Source organism: Pipistrellus hanaki, assembly GCF_964339955.1.
Source record: "Pipistrellus hanaki genome assembly, chromosome: 4".
Classification (NCBI taxonomy): Eukaryota; Metazoa; Chordata; class Mammalia; order Chiroptera; family Vespertilionidae; genus Pipistrellus; species Pipistrellus hanaki.
This window is the reverse complement of record NC_140506.1, coordinates 78,522,410-78,538,006: the sequence shown is the minus strand read 5'-3', so window position 1 is coordinate 78,538,006 and position 15,597 is coordinate 78,522,410. Positions and strand designations below refer to the sequence as shown.

At 52.3% G+C, this 15,597-nt stretch overlaps 1 protein-coding gene across 10 annotated transcripts in view; it reads right to left on the bottom strand.

Moving 5' to 3' along the window:
- SYT17 (synaptotagmin 17) overlaps positions 1 to 15,270 on the bottom strand; it is a 70,762-nt gene extending 55,492 nt beyond the window's left edge. The window contains exons 1-5 of one of the 10 annotated variants that reach the window (XM_084880697.1): positions 14,896 to 15,270; positions 11,157 to 11,179; positions 10,352 to 10,500; positions 2,985 to 3,133; positions 645 to 1,264 (exon numbers count right to left, since the gene is read on the bottom strand). In XM_084880697.1, the coding sequence (XP_084736823.1) occupies positions 645 to 1,264; positions 2,985 to 3,132 (768 nt within the window). In that variant the 5' untranslated portion in view covers position 3,133; positions 10,352 to 10,500; positions 11,157 to 11,179; positions 14,896 to 15,270. Of the gene's footprint in view, positions 1 to 644; positions 1,265 to 2,984; positions 3,134 to 10,351; positions 11,129 to 11,156; positions 11,180 to 11,317; positions 11,592 to 14,895 lie in introns of those variants that run through there. The other 9 variants (XM_084880698.1, XM_084880703.1, XM_084880702.1 and 6 more) reach the window with 9 other exon arrangements.
- Between the last annotated feature and the right edge of the window lie 327 nt (positions 15,271 to 15,597).

The window sequence follows — 15,597 nt, the reverse complement described above, 5'->3', positions numbered from 1 at the left end:
ACGCACACACACACGTGACACAATTTCATAGACCTACACACACACACACACACACACACACACACGTGACACAATTTCATAGACCTACACACACACACACACACACACACACGTGACACAATTTCATAGACCTACACACACACACACACACACACACACACGTGACACAATTTCATAGACCTACACACACACACACACACACACACACACGTGACACAATTTCATAGACCTACACACACACACACACACACACACACACGTGACACAATTTCATAGACCTACACACACACACACACACGCACACACACACGCGCACACACACAGCAGTGCATGTAAAAACGGGTGCAAACTGAGTAAGGCCTGCAGTTTAGCTGCCACCATTACTTGCCAGTGCTAACGTCCTCTACTCTGGTCGTGTGAGATTTATCGTGGGGGCTGCTGGGGGAAGGGTGCATGGGAACTGTTAACAAGAAATTGCTGTTCGGTGTTTGCAATTTCTTGTAAGTAGAGAATTATTTCAAAATAGAATGTTTTGCGGTACAAAACAATTTTTTAAAATAACAGTCCTCATAAAAAATGAGCCACAAACTCCCAGAAGAAGACACGGCACCCCACCATCACCCCCACCACGCCCTCCTCCTCACCTGGGAGCTGGGGATCAGCGCCTTCCACCAGTGCCCGCCCTTGACCAGGTCCACCTCGCACAGGGGCACGGACACCTTCCCGATGACGCAGTGGCGGGAGAACTTGTCGAAGTCCAGCACGGTGAGCAGCAGGGTCCTCCTCTGCGCCTCCAGGAAGGGGATCTCGAAGGTGTAGCGCTCCTCGAACACGGGCCTCTGGGTCTTGCGCTTGACCCCGGTCTGCTTGGAGTTCTTCTGGTCGGGCAGCAGGCAGACCTTGACGTAGGGGTTGGAGTGGGCCATGTCCTGGCGCGCGCCGTCCTGGGCCACGGGCGGCGGCAGGTCCCGCGCCTCGATGACGCGCACCGTCAGGTGGTTGTGCAGCAGGTCGTACTGGGTGCTGAAGTGCAGCATGCCCAGCTGGTACTTGGACTGGATCTCCTCGTCCGTCAGGAAGTCCACGTCGTCGCTGTTGGAGTCGAGGGAGTACAGCCGCGGCTCGAACTTCCTGAAGTAGTCGTCGGGGGTGTAGGTCCGCCGGAGCACCGAGGGCTGGACGGGCTCCTTCCTGGCGCTGAAGACGCCAAACTCGATGGGTTTGATGTCGATGAGCGGGGAGCTGGGCCGCCTGGACTCCAGACCTAAACGGCCGCCAGAAATGACAACGAACACCATCGCTGAGGTGGGCAACGTTTCCCAGCTTCTCACATCGTCCACGCTGCTCCCTAACGCCCTTCACCCTCTGCCCTCCACACCCGAAAGCCTCTCTTTCATTCTGAGAGGCAGCATGGGCCCCGTCGCCATAATCCCCGCAGGAAGCACCAGGCCCTGTTCTAAATGCACTGCGTGTAGCGGGTCATCCAACCTCCACGAGGTATTCGCTAAGGACTATGCCCACCGCCCCCGGCCATTTCACAGACGAGGAAGCGGAACCCTGAAGTACTCTACTCACCAAAGCTCACACAACTAGTAAGAGGAGGAGCCGGGTCCTGCCTGGCCTGGGTGGCCCCAGAGACTTGGCTCTAGTCTAACCATTACCCTATCCTCCCTCCACTTTCAGAGTGGACGTCTAGGTCAAGTTCTACCTCGACTGCTTACTTAGTGAGCCGTATGACTCACGGCGAATGAGCCGTGTGACTCCGGCACACTTTTTTTAGACTCTCTGGGACTCAGTTTCCCCATCGGTGAAACGGATCCAATGACGCTTACCTCAAAGTAACTATATCATACTTCTTCAACGGTTCTATTCGGGGAGTCCCTAGGCTTTTCCCTCCTTCCTCCTCCCCACCCAAATCACGCCAGATGGCCAAACACATACGTTATACATCAGAGGGGGGAAACTGGTGGCCTGCGAGACAGATTCAACCCACAGACACATTTTATTTGGGTTTAAAAGTAAGAATGTTTCATATGAAAACCCAGGTTGCCAGTTTCTCTTTTTTTTAAAAAATCCGGCAACAGTGGGCCCACCATCCCCCATGGTTACAGCCGAGTAGCAGCTGCCCTTTGCAACAGGGCATCAGCTTCCCAACTGGCCACAGTCCCCGGCCTGCCCTCGCACCTCCCAAGGCTGAGAGTCGGGAGATCTGTCATTGCATTTGACTGCAGTGTTTCCCAACCTTCTCTCATGATGAGAATCACCTGGTGGAGTTGTTAAAACACAGATTCCTGAATCCCAACTAAGAAGTGCTAAACTAGAATTTTTGGGAACATATAGGTAAAATTGTATACTTAACTAGTGCTCTAACACAGATGTTATATACAGAGCACTAAGTTAGGTATGCAATTTTACCTATATGTTCTCAAAAATTCTAGTTTAGCACTTCTTAGTTGGGATTCAGGAATCTGTGTTTTAACAACTCCACCAGGTGATTCTCATCATGAGAGAAGGTTGGGAAACACTGCTAGAGTATTTATCTCCATCCAACCCTCTTCACTCAGTTGCTGACACAACCCACCTGGACCCTGGAGTCGCTAGAATTTGCAAGCCCTGCAGTGTAACATGGCGACACTTGCCTTTGGGGGCTGAAATGACATATGTTGACAATGTCAATCAGCGGAGCCAATTCGATGAAAAGCGATCAGCAAAAACAAAAATCAGTCAAAATGATCACGACAATGCACTTCTGTCACGTTGTCATTATGGCTACCTCATCCTGTCTCCTATCACCCCACTCTTCCTCTCCCCAGGGACCCCGGTGTCCTGCACATCTTTCCCTGGGGCTGCTGCTGAGTGTGTGGGAAAGCCAGCCCCCTCCTCGGTCCTGGGACCCAGCTGGTGGGATTCGTTCATGGACTCTGAAGGGAGGTGAGCGGCACAAGACTGGCCGGGCGGGACGCTCTGCCGCGGCAGATGCTTACTTGAAATCCTCCGGGTCAGGCTGTATGTAGACTTGGACGTGTCTGAGGACGAGCATCTTCGATCTGGGGAGTTGGTGCGTGGGGTCAGCGGGACGTCATTGGCTGTGTGGACAGAGTCCCCGTCCTTGTCACTGCTCCTGCTGGCCATCCTGTGGGAGGGGAGAGGTCTCGATGGTCGTCAGAGAATCCCCAGGACAGGCATCTCTGCCCTTGGAGACCAGACCACGAGGAGTCAGCTCTCCTGCCATTTATGCAGCTGGGGATAATGCAAATTTGAAATAGCGTGGTGGCCCTAAACTCTCAGTAACGTCTTGCTTTCTGCACAAAATGTGAAATGATATGAATGCATATTTCCTAATTTAGAGCCATCAGTCAAAGCTGGGGCCGAAGGGAGAGATAGGAGAACTTACTCGAGATGCGGCCTAGGAGGTGGGGCACCACTGTGACTGGTCACGAGACCTGTCAATCTTCAGTCTGGAAGGAACCGTGTGGCCGTCCGTGTGCACCCCAACTTTTGCAGGTGGCTCTTGGTGAGAAACACTCTGCTTTTCCAACAGCCCCTCTGCCTACAGTTTAACATCCTTTAAAAACACCCAGCCGAAGCTGATTTGGCTCAGTGGTAGAGCTTCGGTCTGCGGACTGAAAGGTCCCAGGTTCGATTCTGGTCTAGGGCATGTACCTTGGTTGCGGACACGTCCCCAGTAGGGGGTGTGCAAGAGGCAGCTGATCGATGTCTCTCTCTCATCGATGTTTCTAGCTTTCTTTTTTTAAAATATATTTTATTGATTTTGTACAGAGAGGAAGGGAGAGAGTTAGAGAGTTAGAAACATCGATGAGAGACAGAGTCATCGATCAGCTGCCTCTTGCACACCCCCCACCGGGGATATACCCGCAACCAATGTACATGCCCTTAACGGGAATCGAACCCGGGACCCTTCAGTCCCCAAGCCGACGCTCCATCCATTGAGCCAAACCGGTTTCGGCTGATGTTTCTAGCTTTCTATCCCTCTCTCTTCCTCTCTGTAAAAAATCAATAAAAATATATTTAATAAATAAATAAAAATAAATAAAAAAATAAAAAAACACCCATAACCATGTCACTCAAGGGTTCTTTGAGGGGCAGGGCTATAGCTACAAAACGGCCCTGAGAATCAATGACTGAAGAACAACAGTTTGATGTAAAGAAACAGCTATGAATTATCAGCAGGCGCGACTCAATGCGCTCCCAATGGAACGATGAAGAGCCTTGGGTCGGAGGGTGGGGCGATACAGAGTAGTAATTAAAGAGCAGGACCTCTCGGTTTGAACCCTGGCTGGGTGACTTCGGGCGAGTCCCCTCCTCTCTCTGTGTCTCCATCTCCCTATCCGTAAAACGAGAATAACGGTGCCCACCTTGCCTGGCTGCTGTGAACACTGAGCGCGTCCACACATACAAAATGTCTAGAACAGTGCTTGGCATGCTGCAGGTAGGTGCTCAATCCATTTTAGCTAGTATTACTGGTGTCTTTAAGATCCCCCCACTATTCACAAGGCTCCGAGGTTAGGATGCTGCGGGAAGGGAAATGGGGGGGGGGGACAAAAGCTGGCAAAGTGTCTGCGAGATGGATGCTGCTAATAACACGCCCCAAGCTCCCAGCTGCGGATTGATATGTTTAAGCCCGCATCCCCCAGCTTGATATTTAAGCCTGCAGGGAAACTAGTCCTGAAAGATGCAAGTTTCCAATTCTCCTAGGTCTTCGGATGCATCCTGTGCATGAAATGAGATGGATCTGATGTTCTTCCAAAGTGACATAAGGGTCACGGCGAGGACAAGGCCGGGGCTGTGATAAGACCGGGTCATGCACTGGCCTCGCCTGCCCCGGCTCCTGGTCTCTAGGAGAAGATAGCAGATGAAATGTGGGGGGTGCAGAGCAGGGGAGGTCACAGAGATGGGTCACACTGTACCCATCATTCTTCTTGCTCTCCCTTTGAAAGCTGTAGCATCTCCCACGGAAGGAGTCACTGGGGCACCTCCACCTGCACAGCCTGTCTCCCCGCGGCCACACCTCTGTGGCGATCACTCTACCTGTGAAGTCCCGTCCAGCCTCCCAGGACTCAGCCTCTCAGGGCCTCAGCTGAGTCCTCTGACACAGTAGCAGTGTATGCTGATCCACTCCTGCCTCCTCTGCAACCGCCAGGCCTCCCTGCCTTCCTCCCACACCCAGTGCCAACTGTTCCCTCTGCCCCCAATGCTCTTCCAGGCCCCATCACCTGTTTGGTTCCTTATCATCATTCAGGTCTCAGCTTCAACAGCATCTCCTCAGAGAGGCCCCGTCCTGTCCCCGTCTCCTCCTCCCACCCCCTTCAACCCTTACCCTGCACCTGCTTTTGTCTCTTTGACATTGCACATCACTTATCTTTGGTTGTGGCTTGCTTGTTTCTCCTCTGCATCTGACACCAAGCTTCAGCTCCATATGGGCAGTGATAGTATCTGTCTTAACCTGTCACCACTGCCAACCATGCCTTACAACCTGGCGCATCTGGGGTGTTCCACATTTATTTTCTCAGCGAGTGACTGAATACACCCTTCCTGTGGTTCTTATCCCATTTGTCTTGTGTCCCAATGATCCGAGTCCATGTCTTGTCAACCCTCCTGCAACAGGACACACTGCTTAGTGGGGAGACATGTACCTACTATGCTCAAAGGTACCAGGTGCTGAGTGCCCACCATGTGCTGGGCCCTGGGCTAAATGCTCTGTATGAACCATCTGATTTACCTGGGAGTTAGTTGTTATTAATAACCGTGCCTCTTTTACAGGTGAGGAAATATAGGCCCCAGGGTAGGGTAGGGAGAGGGATGGATAAGTAATTGGCATCACTGTTAAATGGTAGAAGCTCAACTGAGTCATGCAATGCCAGGCTCGGGGTCACACTTCTGAGCTGGGCACCCCCTGCAAGGCCTCTGGAGTAGGTACTCAACACATACACAGTAGGTATTCAACACAGTAGGTACTCAACAAATAACCTGACTTTAATTCACTCTTCAAGGAGGGTCTTTCTGGCACTGCCCCAAGGGGCCAGCTGGACGGCACAGTTTCCTGACCCTCACTGGGCCAGCCCAGTCGAGGAAAGCGGGGGGCCCACATGACAGGAGCACATGTGACAGTGAATGATGTGTCCCCCACACACAGAGCCAGCTCCTCTGCCAGCCCTGTGGTTCTGGGCTCAAATATCACCGCAGGAACAGCACCGCAAAGCCTGTGCACTTGACATTTCTATTCCCTGCCTGTTTGATAACATGCAACGGCCCACTTGGTAAATAAAGCTGGGGAAAGCACAAGCTGTAAACTCGCCCTCTGAATGACTGAACCCGCTTCCCCTTTCCACATTTCTCTTAACGTTTTGCCCTGTGTTGAGCGCCAAAAGTGTACTCAGTGATGCCAGGACTCCAGGAAGACCTGGTTCATCCCGGGAAGCTTGGAGGTCACGTACAGTGTCCAGGCTGCAGGCTGCAGGACTCTATGTGGTGCCATTCATAATAACCACCAGTGAGCGGAGCGTCCAGAAGCTGTGGTGTGCTGGCTCTGCTGGGAAGTTCCCAGCCCACTTCTCTGCTGGCGGCAAAACCAAAAGAACTGTCTTCCCAGGGATCCCACCCCCTACTATGTACCTACTATGCTCAATAAATAAAAACACCCATAACCATGTCATTCAAGGGTTCTTTGAGGGGCAGGGCTATAGCTACAAAATGGCCCTGAGAATCCTCTGCATGCTCAGAGGGCCAGTAGCCTGGTCAGAGCGCAACTGTCATCCAACTCAGTGGCTGGGCATCTGTAACGCTCCATCCAGGTATCTGGGGGCTAACAGATTGTGATTTTCAATGTCTATCAGGTTCTCTACTGGTTCAAAAGAAAATCCAAATTCCTTCATCCGGCATTCATGACCCTGCACCATCAGAGTTTGCAGGCTCATTTTCTACGATCCTCACAACTCTCCCAAGACGTAGTGTCCATGTCTCGTGTTTGCCTGCCCTGGCTCCAGACACAGCATCCAAACTGTCTATGACAAAGGTCAGCTAACCACAGGGCCAAATCCACAGCCTGATTTTGTAAACCAAGTGTTGCTGGAACACAGCCATGCCATTCATTAATGTACTGAGTCTGGTTGCTTCCGCACGGCAATGACAGAGTTGACTAGTTACAACACAGAATAAGCCCATGAGGCTGAAATGTTTACTATCGGGCCCTTTACAGGAAAAGTGTGCCAACCCTGCTCTACTAGCTTAGTTCAAGTGTTTCAAGTGGAAATGCCCCTGGGTCCAGGATGGGAACCCAGGGATGACCCCAGCACCATCTCCTCCAAGCAAAAGTGATTGGGCACATTCACAACAAACCAGGGCAAAGACAGCCCTTCCTGGTGCTTTGCTGCTGTTAAGAATGGGCCAAAGAAGAGGCAAGCTTAAGAATGAGGCCAATACAAACGAAACAAAGACAAAGAGAGCACACGCATGCACACCCTTTTTTAAGCCTCTGGATCCAGCTATGCCTGAATGAAGCCATTCTCCCTGGATTTTTCCATTGACAACTCTATGCAGGACTATCATATGGGTGGGCAGGGTGTGAATGCATACTTATGTACTTGCCTCATCTCCTATACTAGTTGTTTTTGTTTTAATCTTCACCCTAGGATATGTTATTTTTTTTATTGATTTTCAAGAGACAGGAAAGGAGATAGAGAGAAACATCAATTGGTTGACTCCCGTACTCACACCAACAGGGGAACGAACCCAAAACGTAGGCATGTGTCCTGACTGAGAATTGAACCTACAACTTTTCAGTGAACAGCACAACGCTCCAACCAACTAAGCTACCCAACTGGGGCCCCTACACTAGATTTTACATCCCCTGAGTACAGTAATAGGAACCTATTGAGTGTCTGCAGGGTATATTCAAGAAATAATTACCAAAGAAACTCAGATTATTATTATTACTTTTCTTAGATTTTTAAAGAGGAAAATAGAGGGACAGAAACATCGGTGGGCTGCCTCCTGCACACGGGGGCATATGCCTGACCAGGAATAGAACCAGGGACCTATTGGTTCATGGGTCAACATTCAACCACTGAGCCATCGGCTGGGCTCAATTGGATGACTGATGCTTTCAGGATTCAATTTCTGCCTGTACGTTAGTCAGTTGGTCAACAACTATCTTTTGGAGTTAGACAGATAGAAACCCTGCCCTCACAGAGCTGGCATTCTTTAAAGAAAAGACACCAGATGGGCTAAGCCAGTCAAAAGAGCCAAATATCAACAGAACAACGACTGAAATTTGAGAGCCAAATTTTTTTAAACTTAAACTTCTTCTAATGCCTCTTCTTCACAGCCTTGCCCAGGCCGTGGTATTTTGTGGAAGAGCCACACTCAAGGGGCCAAAGAGCCACATGTGGCTAGAAAGCCACAGTTTGCCGTCCATAGGGCTAAGCCAATCTCTGTCACACGGGGCACTGGAAAATGGGACTGAGCTCCTGATCAATGAGTTGATTTCACCAAACATTCCAACTCTACACACATCTGCGGGATTCAGGTCACTACCTATGAATAATGGAAGAGTGCCTTAACATCGCCTTTAAATCAGTTTAAAGGAATCCCTATCAAAATAACAATAAAAATGAATACTTACTACGTGATAAGCATAGTATGTGCATATCTCATTACTCTGAATAACAGCCATCGATATATATGTAAATGCATAAGCGACCATTACAACTGAACCACCAGAATGACCAGCCCCTATGGCACACACTGACCACCAGGGGACAGACACTCAATGCAGGAGCTGCCCTCTGGTGGTCAGTGCACTCCCACTGCCCCTCCTTCCATCCGGCCAACTTCTCTTGATCGCTCTCCGTCTCTCTCCCCTCTCCCCGTCCCCCCCAATAGGCCTCTATCACCAGCCAGGCCAAGGGACCCACCTATGCATGAATTCGTGCATTGGGCCTCTAGTATAAAATAAGTCATATTACTGTTCCCACTTTACAGATGAGAAAACTGAGACAAAAACAGGGTAAAAAAGACTCTCATCTAGGATTGCCAACCAGGGGTCAAGCGTTCTTAAGTCCTTTTCCATACACTAATTCATGCAATCACCACAACAACCCTATGATATAAATACTATTATTTTTATCATCCCCATTTTACAGATGGGAAAATCAAGGCAGAGAGAGAGAGAGAGAGAGAGAGAGAGAGAGAGAGGTATCAAGCAACTTGCTCAAGGTCACAGAACTAGGAAAAAGTAGGAAAAAAAAAAAAAAAGATATCAACTCACAGAGCCTGACACAGAACCACTTGGTTATGGAAATATGCAATACTTGCCTCTAAAAACAGAAAATGAGAGGAAGAACTGAGGCATGACCCAGCCCACACCCTGCCCCCTGCCCTCCCCCCAGTATGGAGGGAAAGCTGGGGCACCAGAAGCTTCTGTAACTTCAGCCCAAGGATTTAGCTGAGACAGCACTGGCTCCCCACAGAGGCTCCAGCTGTGGGCACCTGCACTGTCTCTCTCCTCTCTGGGCCTCCCCGTCTGTATCATAAGAAGTTGTACTCGATGATTCCCAGACCCTCTAGGCTCAAACCAGACTCTCTGGCCACGTCCCTCTCCCAGCCACAGAGAGATGGACCAGCCACGTGGCTCAGAAGCTTCGAAACTGCGTTCCCAAAATATCTGAGGGACTGGCAGATGGAGATGTTGCATGCAGGCGCGGGAGGAGAACGAATTGGAAATAAAATGAAAGACGCCAGGGAGAACATAAACAGCGTTGGAGGACAGGATGAAGCCTGGAGGTGCTTTTCGGCTTCCCTATTTCTGAAGCTCTCGGTCAGATCAGTGAAGATACACTTGTTTGTTCATGCCATCTACCCCGCCAGGCAGCAGACATTTATGAGCATCTACCATGTGCCAGGCACTGGGTCAGGTGCCCGGCCAATTGCCAGGCACTGACTTGGATGGACACGTTAGGACCGACATGCCTTGAAGGCTATCGATGCTCACAGACCTTTTTTCCGCTTGGAATGACACCCAACGTGATTAAAAGTGCCCACGAGTTTAGCATTACACAGTTCACATCTCAGAAGATGTGAAACTCGCTGAACAGAAGTCCCACCACCAGCTGGTCTCACCAGCTTGCCAAAAAAAATAAATAAATAAAATAAAAAGAGAGAGAGGCACAGATCACGTTCCATCCGTAGCGGAGAGGTCAGTGGGCACCCTGCCTTCCTTCCCTGCTTTCACCCCTCAAATCCTCCTTCCCCAGGCCCCACCCCCTCTCAGAGACACAGGATAAAAAGAGGTCTTGAGATTTCTTTCAAGGGAGTTGGGAGCAGTGTTACTTACAGCCAGGGAGGAGTCTGGGCAGGAAAAGGTCCCAGAATTTCAACTTCATCCTCACTCGACTGGCAACAGCTGGACTCGTAACACTTCTGACAGCAGTGCCGGCAGGTCCATCTGCACAGCAGCAGATCAGAGATTCTAGAAAGAAAACCCTGAGGCCATTGGGGGAGGTGGGCGGGGAGGGGGGATGAGAGGAGGCCCGGGAAAGGGTGGAAAGGAGGAAGAGGAAAAACACCCGAATTACAAGCAGCCCATCCCTGGTGAGACATAACGACATGCAGGAGGTCTGTCAACACTTGGAACAAAATGTTTTCCGTTTCTGTTTACCAATCGCAGGCACAAAGATGGCAAACACCACCTCGCTGGAGCCATTAATAGCCGGCGAGACATTTGCAGGTAGTTTCTTTTGTAGTTTATGGGAATGTCTTCCTTGATGTGTGGGCGGCATACCCACCGTGGTGAGGGTTACACAATATGTTCCGAGACACAATGAATATTAGTCTGTCATTTTGAGAGCAGAGCAAAAAATAGTCTTTTTAGAAAAGATAATCTCAGTGACATGAAAGCAAACAGAGATAATCAAACGGAATAAGTAGGGGGGAGGGAAGGGAGACCTATCTTGTCATCTCTCTCGTGTCTGTTCACCGGGATCTCCCTGCCACAGAGAGGCATGGAAACAGTGCCCTTATCGACATCCGGTGACTGTTTAATATTCAACATTCCCCACAGCCTCACAGAAGACTCCAAAACGAAAAGCAAGCGTTTCTTGATGAGAAGCCAGACCCAACGAATCATTGAATTAACCCACCTCGTTCAAAGGTTCCAACTGCCCTTTTAGAGATCCAAGGCGAAGCCACGGGGTGGAGGGGGTGGGGGCGACAAAAAGAGAGAGAGAGAGACAAGACCAGTTTAGCAATATTTCAGCAACTCAGAAAAGAGAAAGAAAAAGTCCTGGATCTTTCCACTTACCATCCTGGGAAGGGAGCTGACTTCCTACCTAGGTGTTGCTATCTTCAGGGCTGCGGGTAGCCTCCTGGCTAGCCAACACCGAATAATAAGTGGGAAACTTCAGCATTTCGGTCTGATTTGCACCGTATGCTGCTGTGAATCAGTGCGGGCGGATAGATAGTCATGCTAGCCAATGCAGCCACACTTCAGAAGAGCAAAGCTTCCTATACAGAAATAACCGCGAAGCCAACCCCAAAAGGCATGATTTGCCCACATGCAGGCAGGCACTGAGTGGCTGTGACTCGGCTCCCCAGCCCTCCTGGAGGCCCTACCTTCTCATTCTGCTCCAATGGAGATGGTGGGAAGCTTCGTAAGACCACCCACAAATAGAGGGAGCCAAAAAGGAAGCCAGAATCTGGTCCTTGGAGGAGGGACCGGCTGCCCCTCTTCTATGCCGCGCCCTCCCCCCCAACCCCCCTTCCCTCCCCCCGCACCCCCGCCACATCCCATCTTCTTCTCACGGGTTCCTAAGACACAAGCTCCCTCCCTCTTGATGGGTTTCCAATATTTACTATGTGGCCAAGTGAAGAAGGTAGGTTAGGAGGAGTCCCACATCCTAGCCTGCCTGGGACGTGTCCCAGAGGTGAACGGAGGCAAGACTCGAACTCAGAACTTTGAACCAAGAGGGAGAAAGTTATTATTTTTTTCATTTCTCTTGCAAGGAGGAGAAAGATTCAATAACATCCTCCTAACACGTGCAAATCTTCCCCACCCCTTCCTTTTTAAACAAATAGAAGCCCCCCTCCACCCCCAGAGCCTGGCAGGGAGCCCTTGCCAGCCAGCATCTAAGAACGTGGCATTATTCTAATCGTGTTTCTTTGGTCCAATTGCCTTCTGCTTATATTAAGTCATCCTGGTTTTCTATTATGATTTTGACACAAAGTTTCCCTTTCATACGAGTTTTTAAACTAAAGAAAGTGTGAATCCATTTATAGAAAAAAAAAATTAAGTAAATAACGGTACAGGTGGTACATAGCTCGTGAAAAATTCAAAATCCTTGAAGTGGTAAGGCTATGGCTGCAGCTTGGAAAACAAAGTCTGGGCACTAATCACAAACTCTTCCAAAAGCAAAGCTCAAACCAGAACAAGACCTGCTGGGTGGCGGCGGCAGGGGGAGGGGGGGCGGGGAGGGTTGAGGGAGGGGGTGCATGAGGGGCGGAGCGGGGGGAACGTGGGCACGCAAAGAGCTGAGTGGAGCAAGTGCTAGTCCTGTCCTCCCCACTTGCCAATCATGTGACTTGGGCAAGTGAAGGGGCCACTCTGAGCCTCAGTTACCTCTCTCCTCTGTGGGAAGACTAACCTAGGCCGCTGTGAAAATGCTTGTGTGTGGCCCAGCTGCAATGTACCTGCCCCCTCTCCGTGGTTCATGAGAACAGGGTGGCTTCTCAAGACCAGCTGGAACCAGCCGGGCACCAAGAACTACCTTGGTGAGCAAAGCAGCAAAAAGCGATGTCCTTGCTGGGCTTACAAGAGCAAGTGCTTTAAAAAGCTTCCGACGAAGTACAAGGACAAAGGGCTGCTTTTTCACAATCCATGCCCATTATCTTCATTGGGGGAAGCCTTTCCTCCGTACCTGGTGGTCGGAGAGCCGTTTATAATAAAACCGTGATGAGCAGAGATAAGGCCACCCCAGGGTCCAGCCTTCTCAAGTCCCAGGTGCAAGGTAAGTGTCAGGGAGCAAAGCAAAACCAAGGAAGATGAAGCAAGAGGAAAGAGAAGGTGCTCTGATGCGATCAGCATGCTTTGTGAGCCTTTCCTCACCCTGGGCCTCCTGGGTTCACGTGTTTGATCCAATGAAGGAGAACTGATGCAAGCCAGAAAGAAACAGGATGAAAGGAAAGGCAGACATTCTATAACAGGGGTGAGAAATCCAGCCTGCAGCCAGCCTATTTCCATGTGGCACTTCAGCTAAGAACGGTTTGTACACTTTCAAATGTTTGGAGAAAAAAAAAAGTCAGAAGGAGATTAATACTCCTTGACTCATGCAAAATATATGAAATTCAAATGTCAGTGTTCACAAATAAAGTTTTATTGGAACACAGCCACGCCCATTCACGGACTATTGTCTATTGCCATTCAGCACCATAGTCAGAGCAGAATAGTTGAGACACAGACCTTGCAGCCTTCGAAGAAACAAATATTTACTATGTGGCCCTTTACAGAAAAAGTTTAACAACTCCTTCTGGAAGTTAAGCCAGAGTCACTAGGCCATCCTCACTGATCCATCCCCACGTTTAGACCTCACCATGACCCCCGAAGCAGCTGTGTCGCCTCGGTGCTGAAGGTGGTCACTAAGAACCGTAGAAGCCTGTTCAGATGTTCTTCGTGTCTCCCTAGATTTGCATTCTGAGAGGCAGGGACCATGCTGCGTTCACAGCTGTGCCCCAGTGCACACACATAATAGGTGGTCACCCAACCGTTTGTTGAGCAACTATTGAATAGTCCTCCTAACAACATCCAGCACACAGTGGGTGTAGGCATGACCTACAATGAACTTGAAAAGATGACCTAGGGATTTCATGAAAGGGGAGCCAATGGAGCTCACCTAAACCAGGAGAGAAAGGAAGAGGCTAGCCAGGTGACAGAGCAGAGTTCCAGGTCAAATGACACGTCTAAGGACAAACTGAGGGCATGTGTGAGCCAGAGGGGGAACTCGGGGACCAGCAGCCCCCCAGCTGTGGCGGAGGAGATGAGAAGGGAGCCCAGATGCACCCTGGATGCGGGAGCCTGTAGGCTTCTCTGCCCGGCTCACAGGAGCCAGTCCCAGAAGCAAGCAAAGGGTCTGACTGCATGACCTTGGCGCTGACCTGTCGCCGCTTCCAGCCTTGTATTAAGGAGAACGGTCTCTTAGTCAAGCAGTTCACCCCCACTTTCCATCCCCCTCCAAAAAAATCCCGCTTGGAAATTATTTCGGCGAGGATTCTTAGGGGAGTTTCCCCAAAATGATAGGGGTCCACAACTCCCAGCCCCAAGACAATGGCCTAAGGAATCGGCTGCCCCACCAGCAGCACCTCCACCACCAGCACCAGCACCAGCACCAGCTCGCCCCCGGTGTGTCCCCCACCCCTGGCACCCAGCGCCCGGGAGAGACCACGTCCTTGTCCCTCCGGCCAGAACAGCTGCCTCCGGCGCACTCCGCCTGCCAATTAGCCGGCCGTCACCACGGCAACCACAGCTGGCGGGCCGGGTGGCGGGGTGCCCTGGGCCGCCCGCCACGGCCCCTCCCTGGGGTGGGGTGCCCAGGGAGGGGGATGGGGGCGCGGGAAGAAAAGTCTGCCTCACCACCGCCCCCCTTCCTTCCCCAGGAGGCGAAGGCGCGCGTGCAGAGTCCGCACGGGGCCCTGTGTTCGGGGGTGTGGGGGTGCCCAGCCTCTGCTCCCGGGGCGCACAGGTTGCTGCGCTCGGGCACCCCTTTTCCCCGGGCAAGTTTGCGGGAGCGCAGCCGCGGGCCCTCCCTCCCGCGCGCTCCCGGCCGGAGGGGGCCCGGCCTCCCCACCCACCCACCCACCCCGCGGCCCCGGCCCCCAGCTCAGCCCTACCTGGATGTACGCCATCTTCGCCCGCGCCACTCACTCCGGCCCGGGCATGGCGCCGCCGCGGCCACTCTGCCCTCGCCGAGGGGAGAGGGGGGAAGCAGAGGGGGAGAGGAGGAAAAGGCGGCCGGGCGGCCCAGACGTGCCTGGCGTGGCTGATGAGCGGCGCCCGCCCCTCCGCCGGCCGCCCGGTCGGTCCTCGCCTTCCCCTGCGCTCCGGCTCCCGAGTCGGGGCCGCCTGCGGGTCCGGAGCGCTGAGATGCCCGGGGCCCCCGCCTCGGCCCCCCGCGTCCCCCCCGAAGCGCTCCGAGGCGGGAGTGAGGCCGGGGCGCCCGAGGAGGGAGCCGGGGGCAGCGGGGACTGCGGCGACCCCGGCGCGGGAGGGCGGAGACGCCGGCCGGAGCGCGGGAGGCGGGGGAGGGAGGGGACGGGGATGCGGACGGGGATGGGGATGGGGAGCGGGTGGGAGAGGGCGCGCAGGGTCAGCCAGCGGTCGGCGCCGGGGCTGGCACCTGCCCAGAGCGGAGCCGCCGCGGTGGCAGAGGGCACGGTCCAGCCACGGAGCCTGTGGCTGGGAGGGTCCTCCCCAGCCCAGCCCTCTCTCAGCCCAGCTTGGACAAACTTTATTCCCACCGCTCCCGCCGCGCCTAGCACTGTTGCAGTGAGGGGTGCAGAGGCAGATGAAGGAGAGTCTCACATTAAGATGGG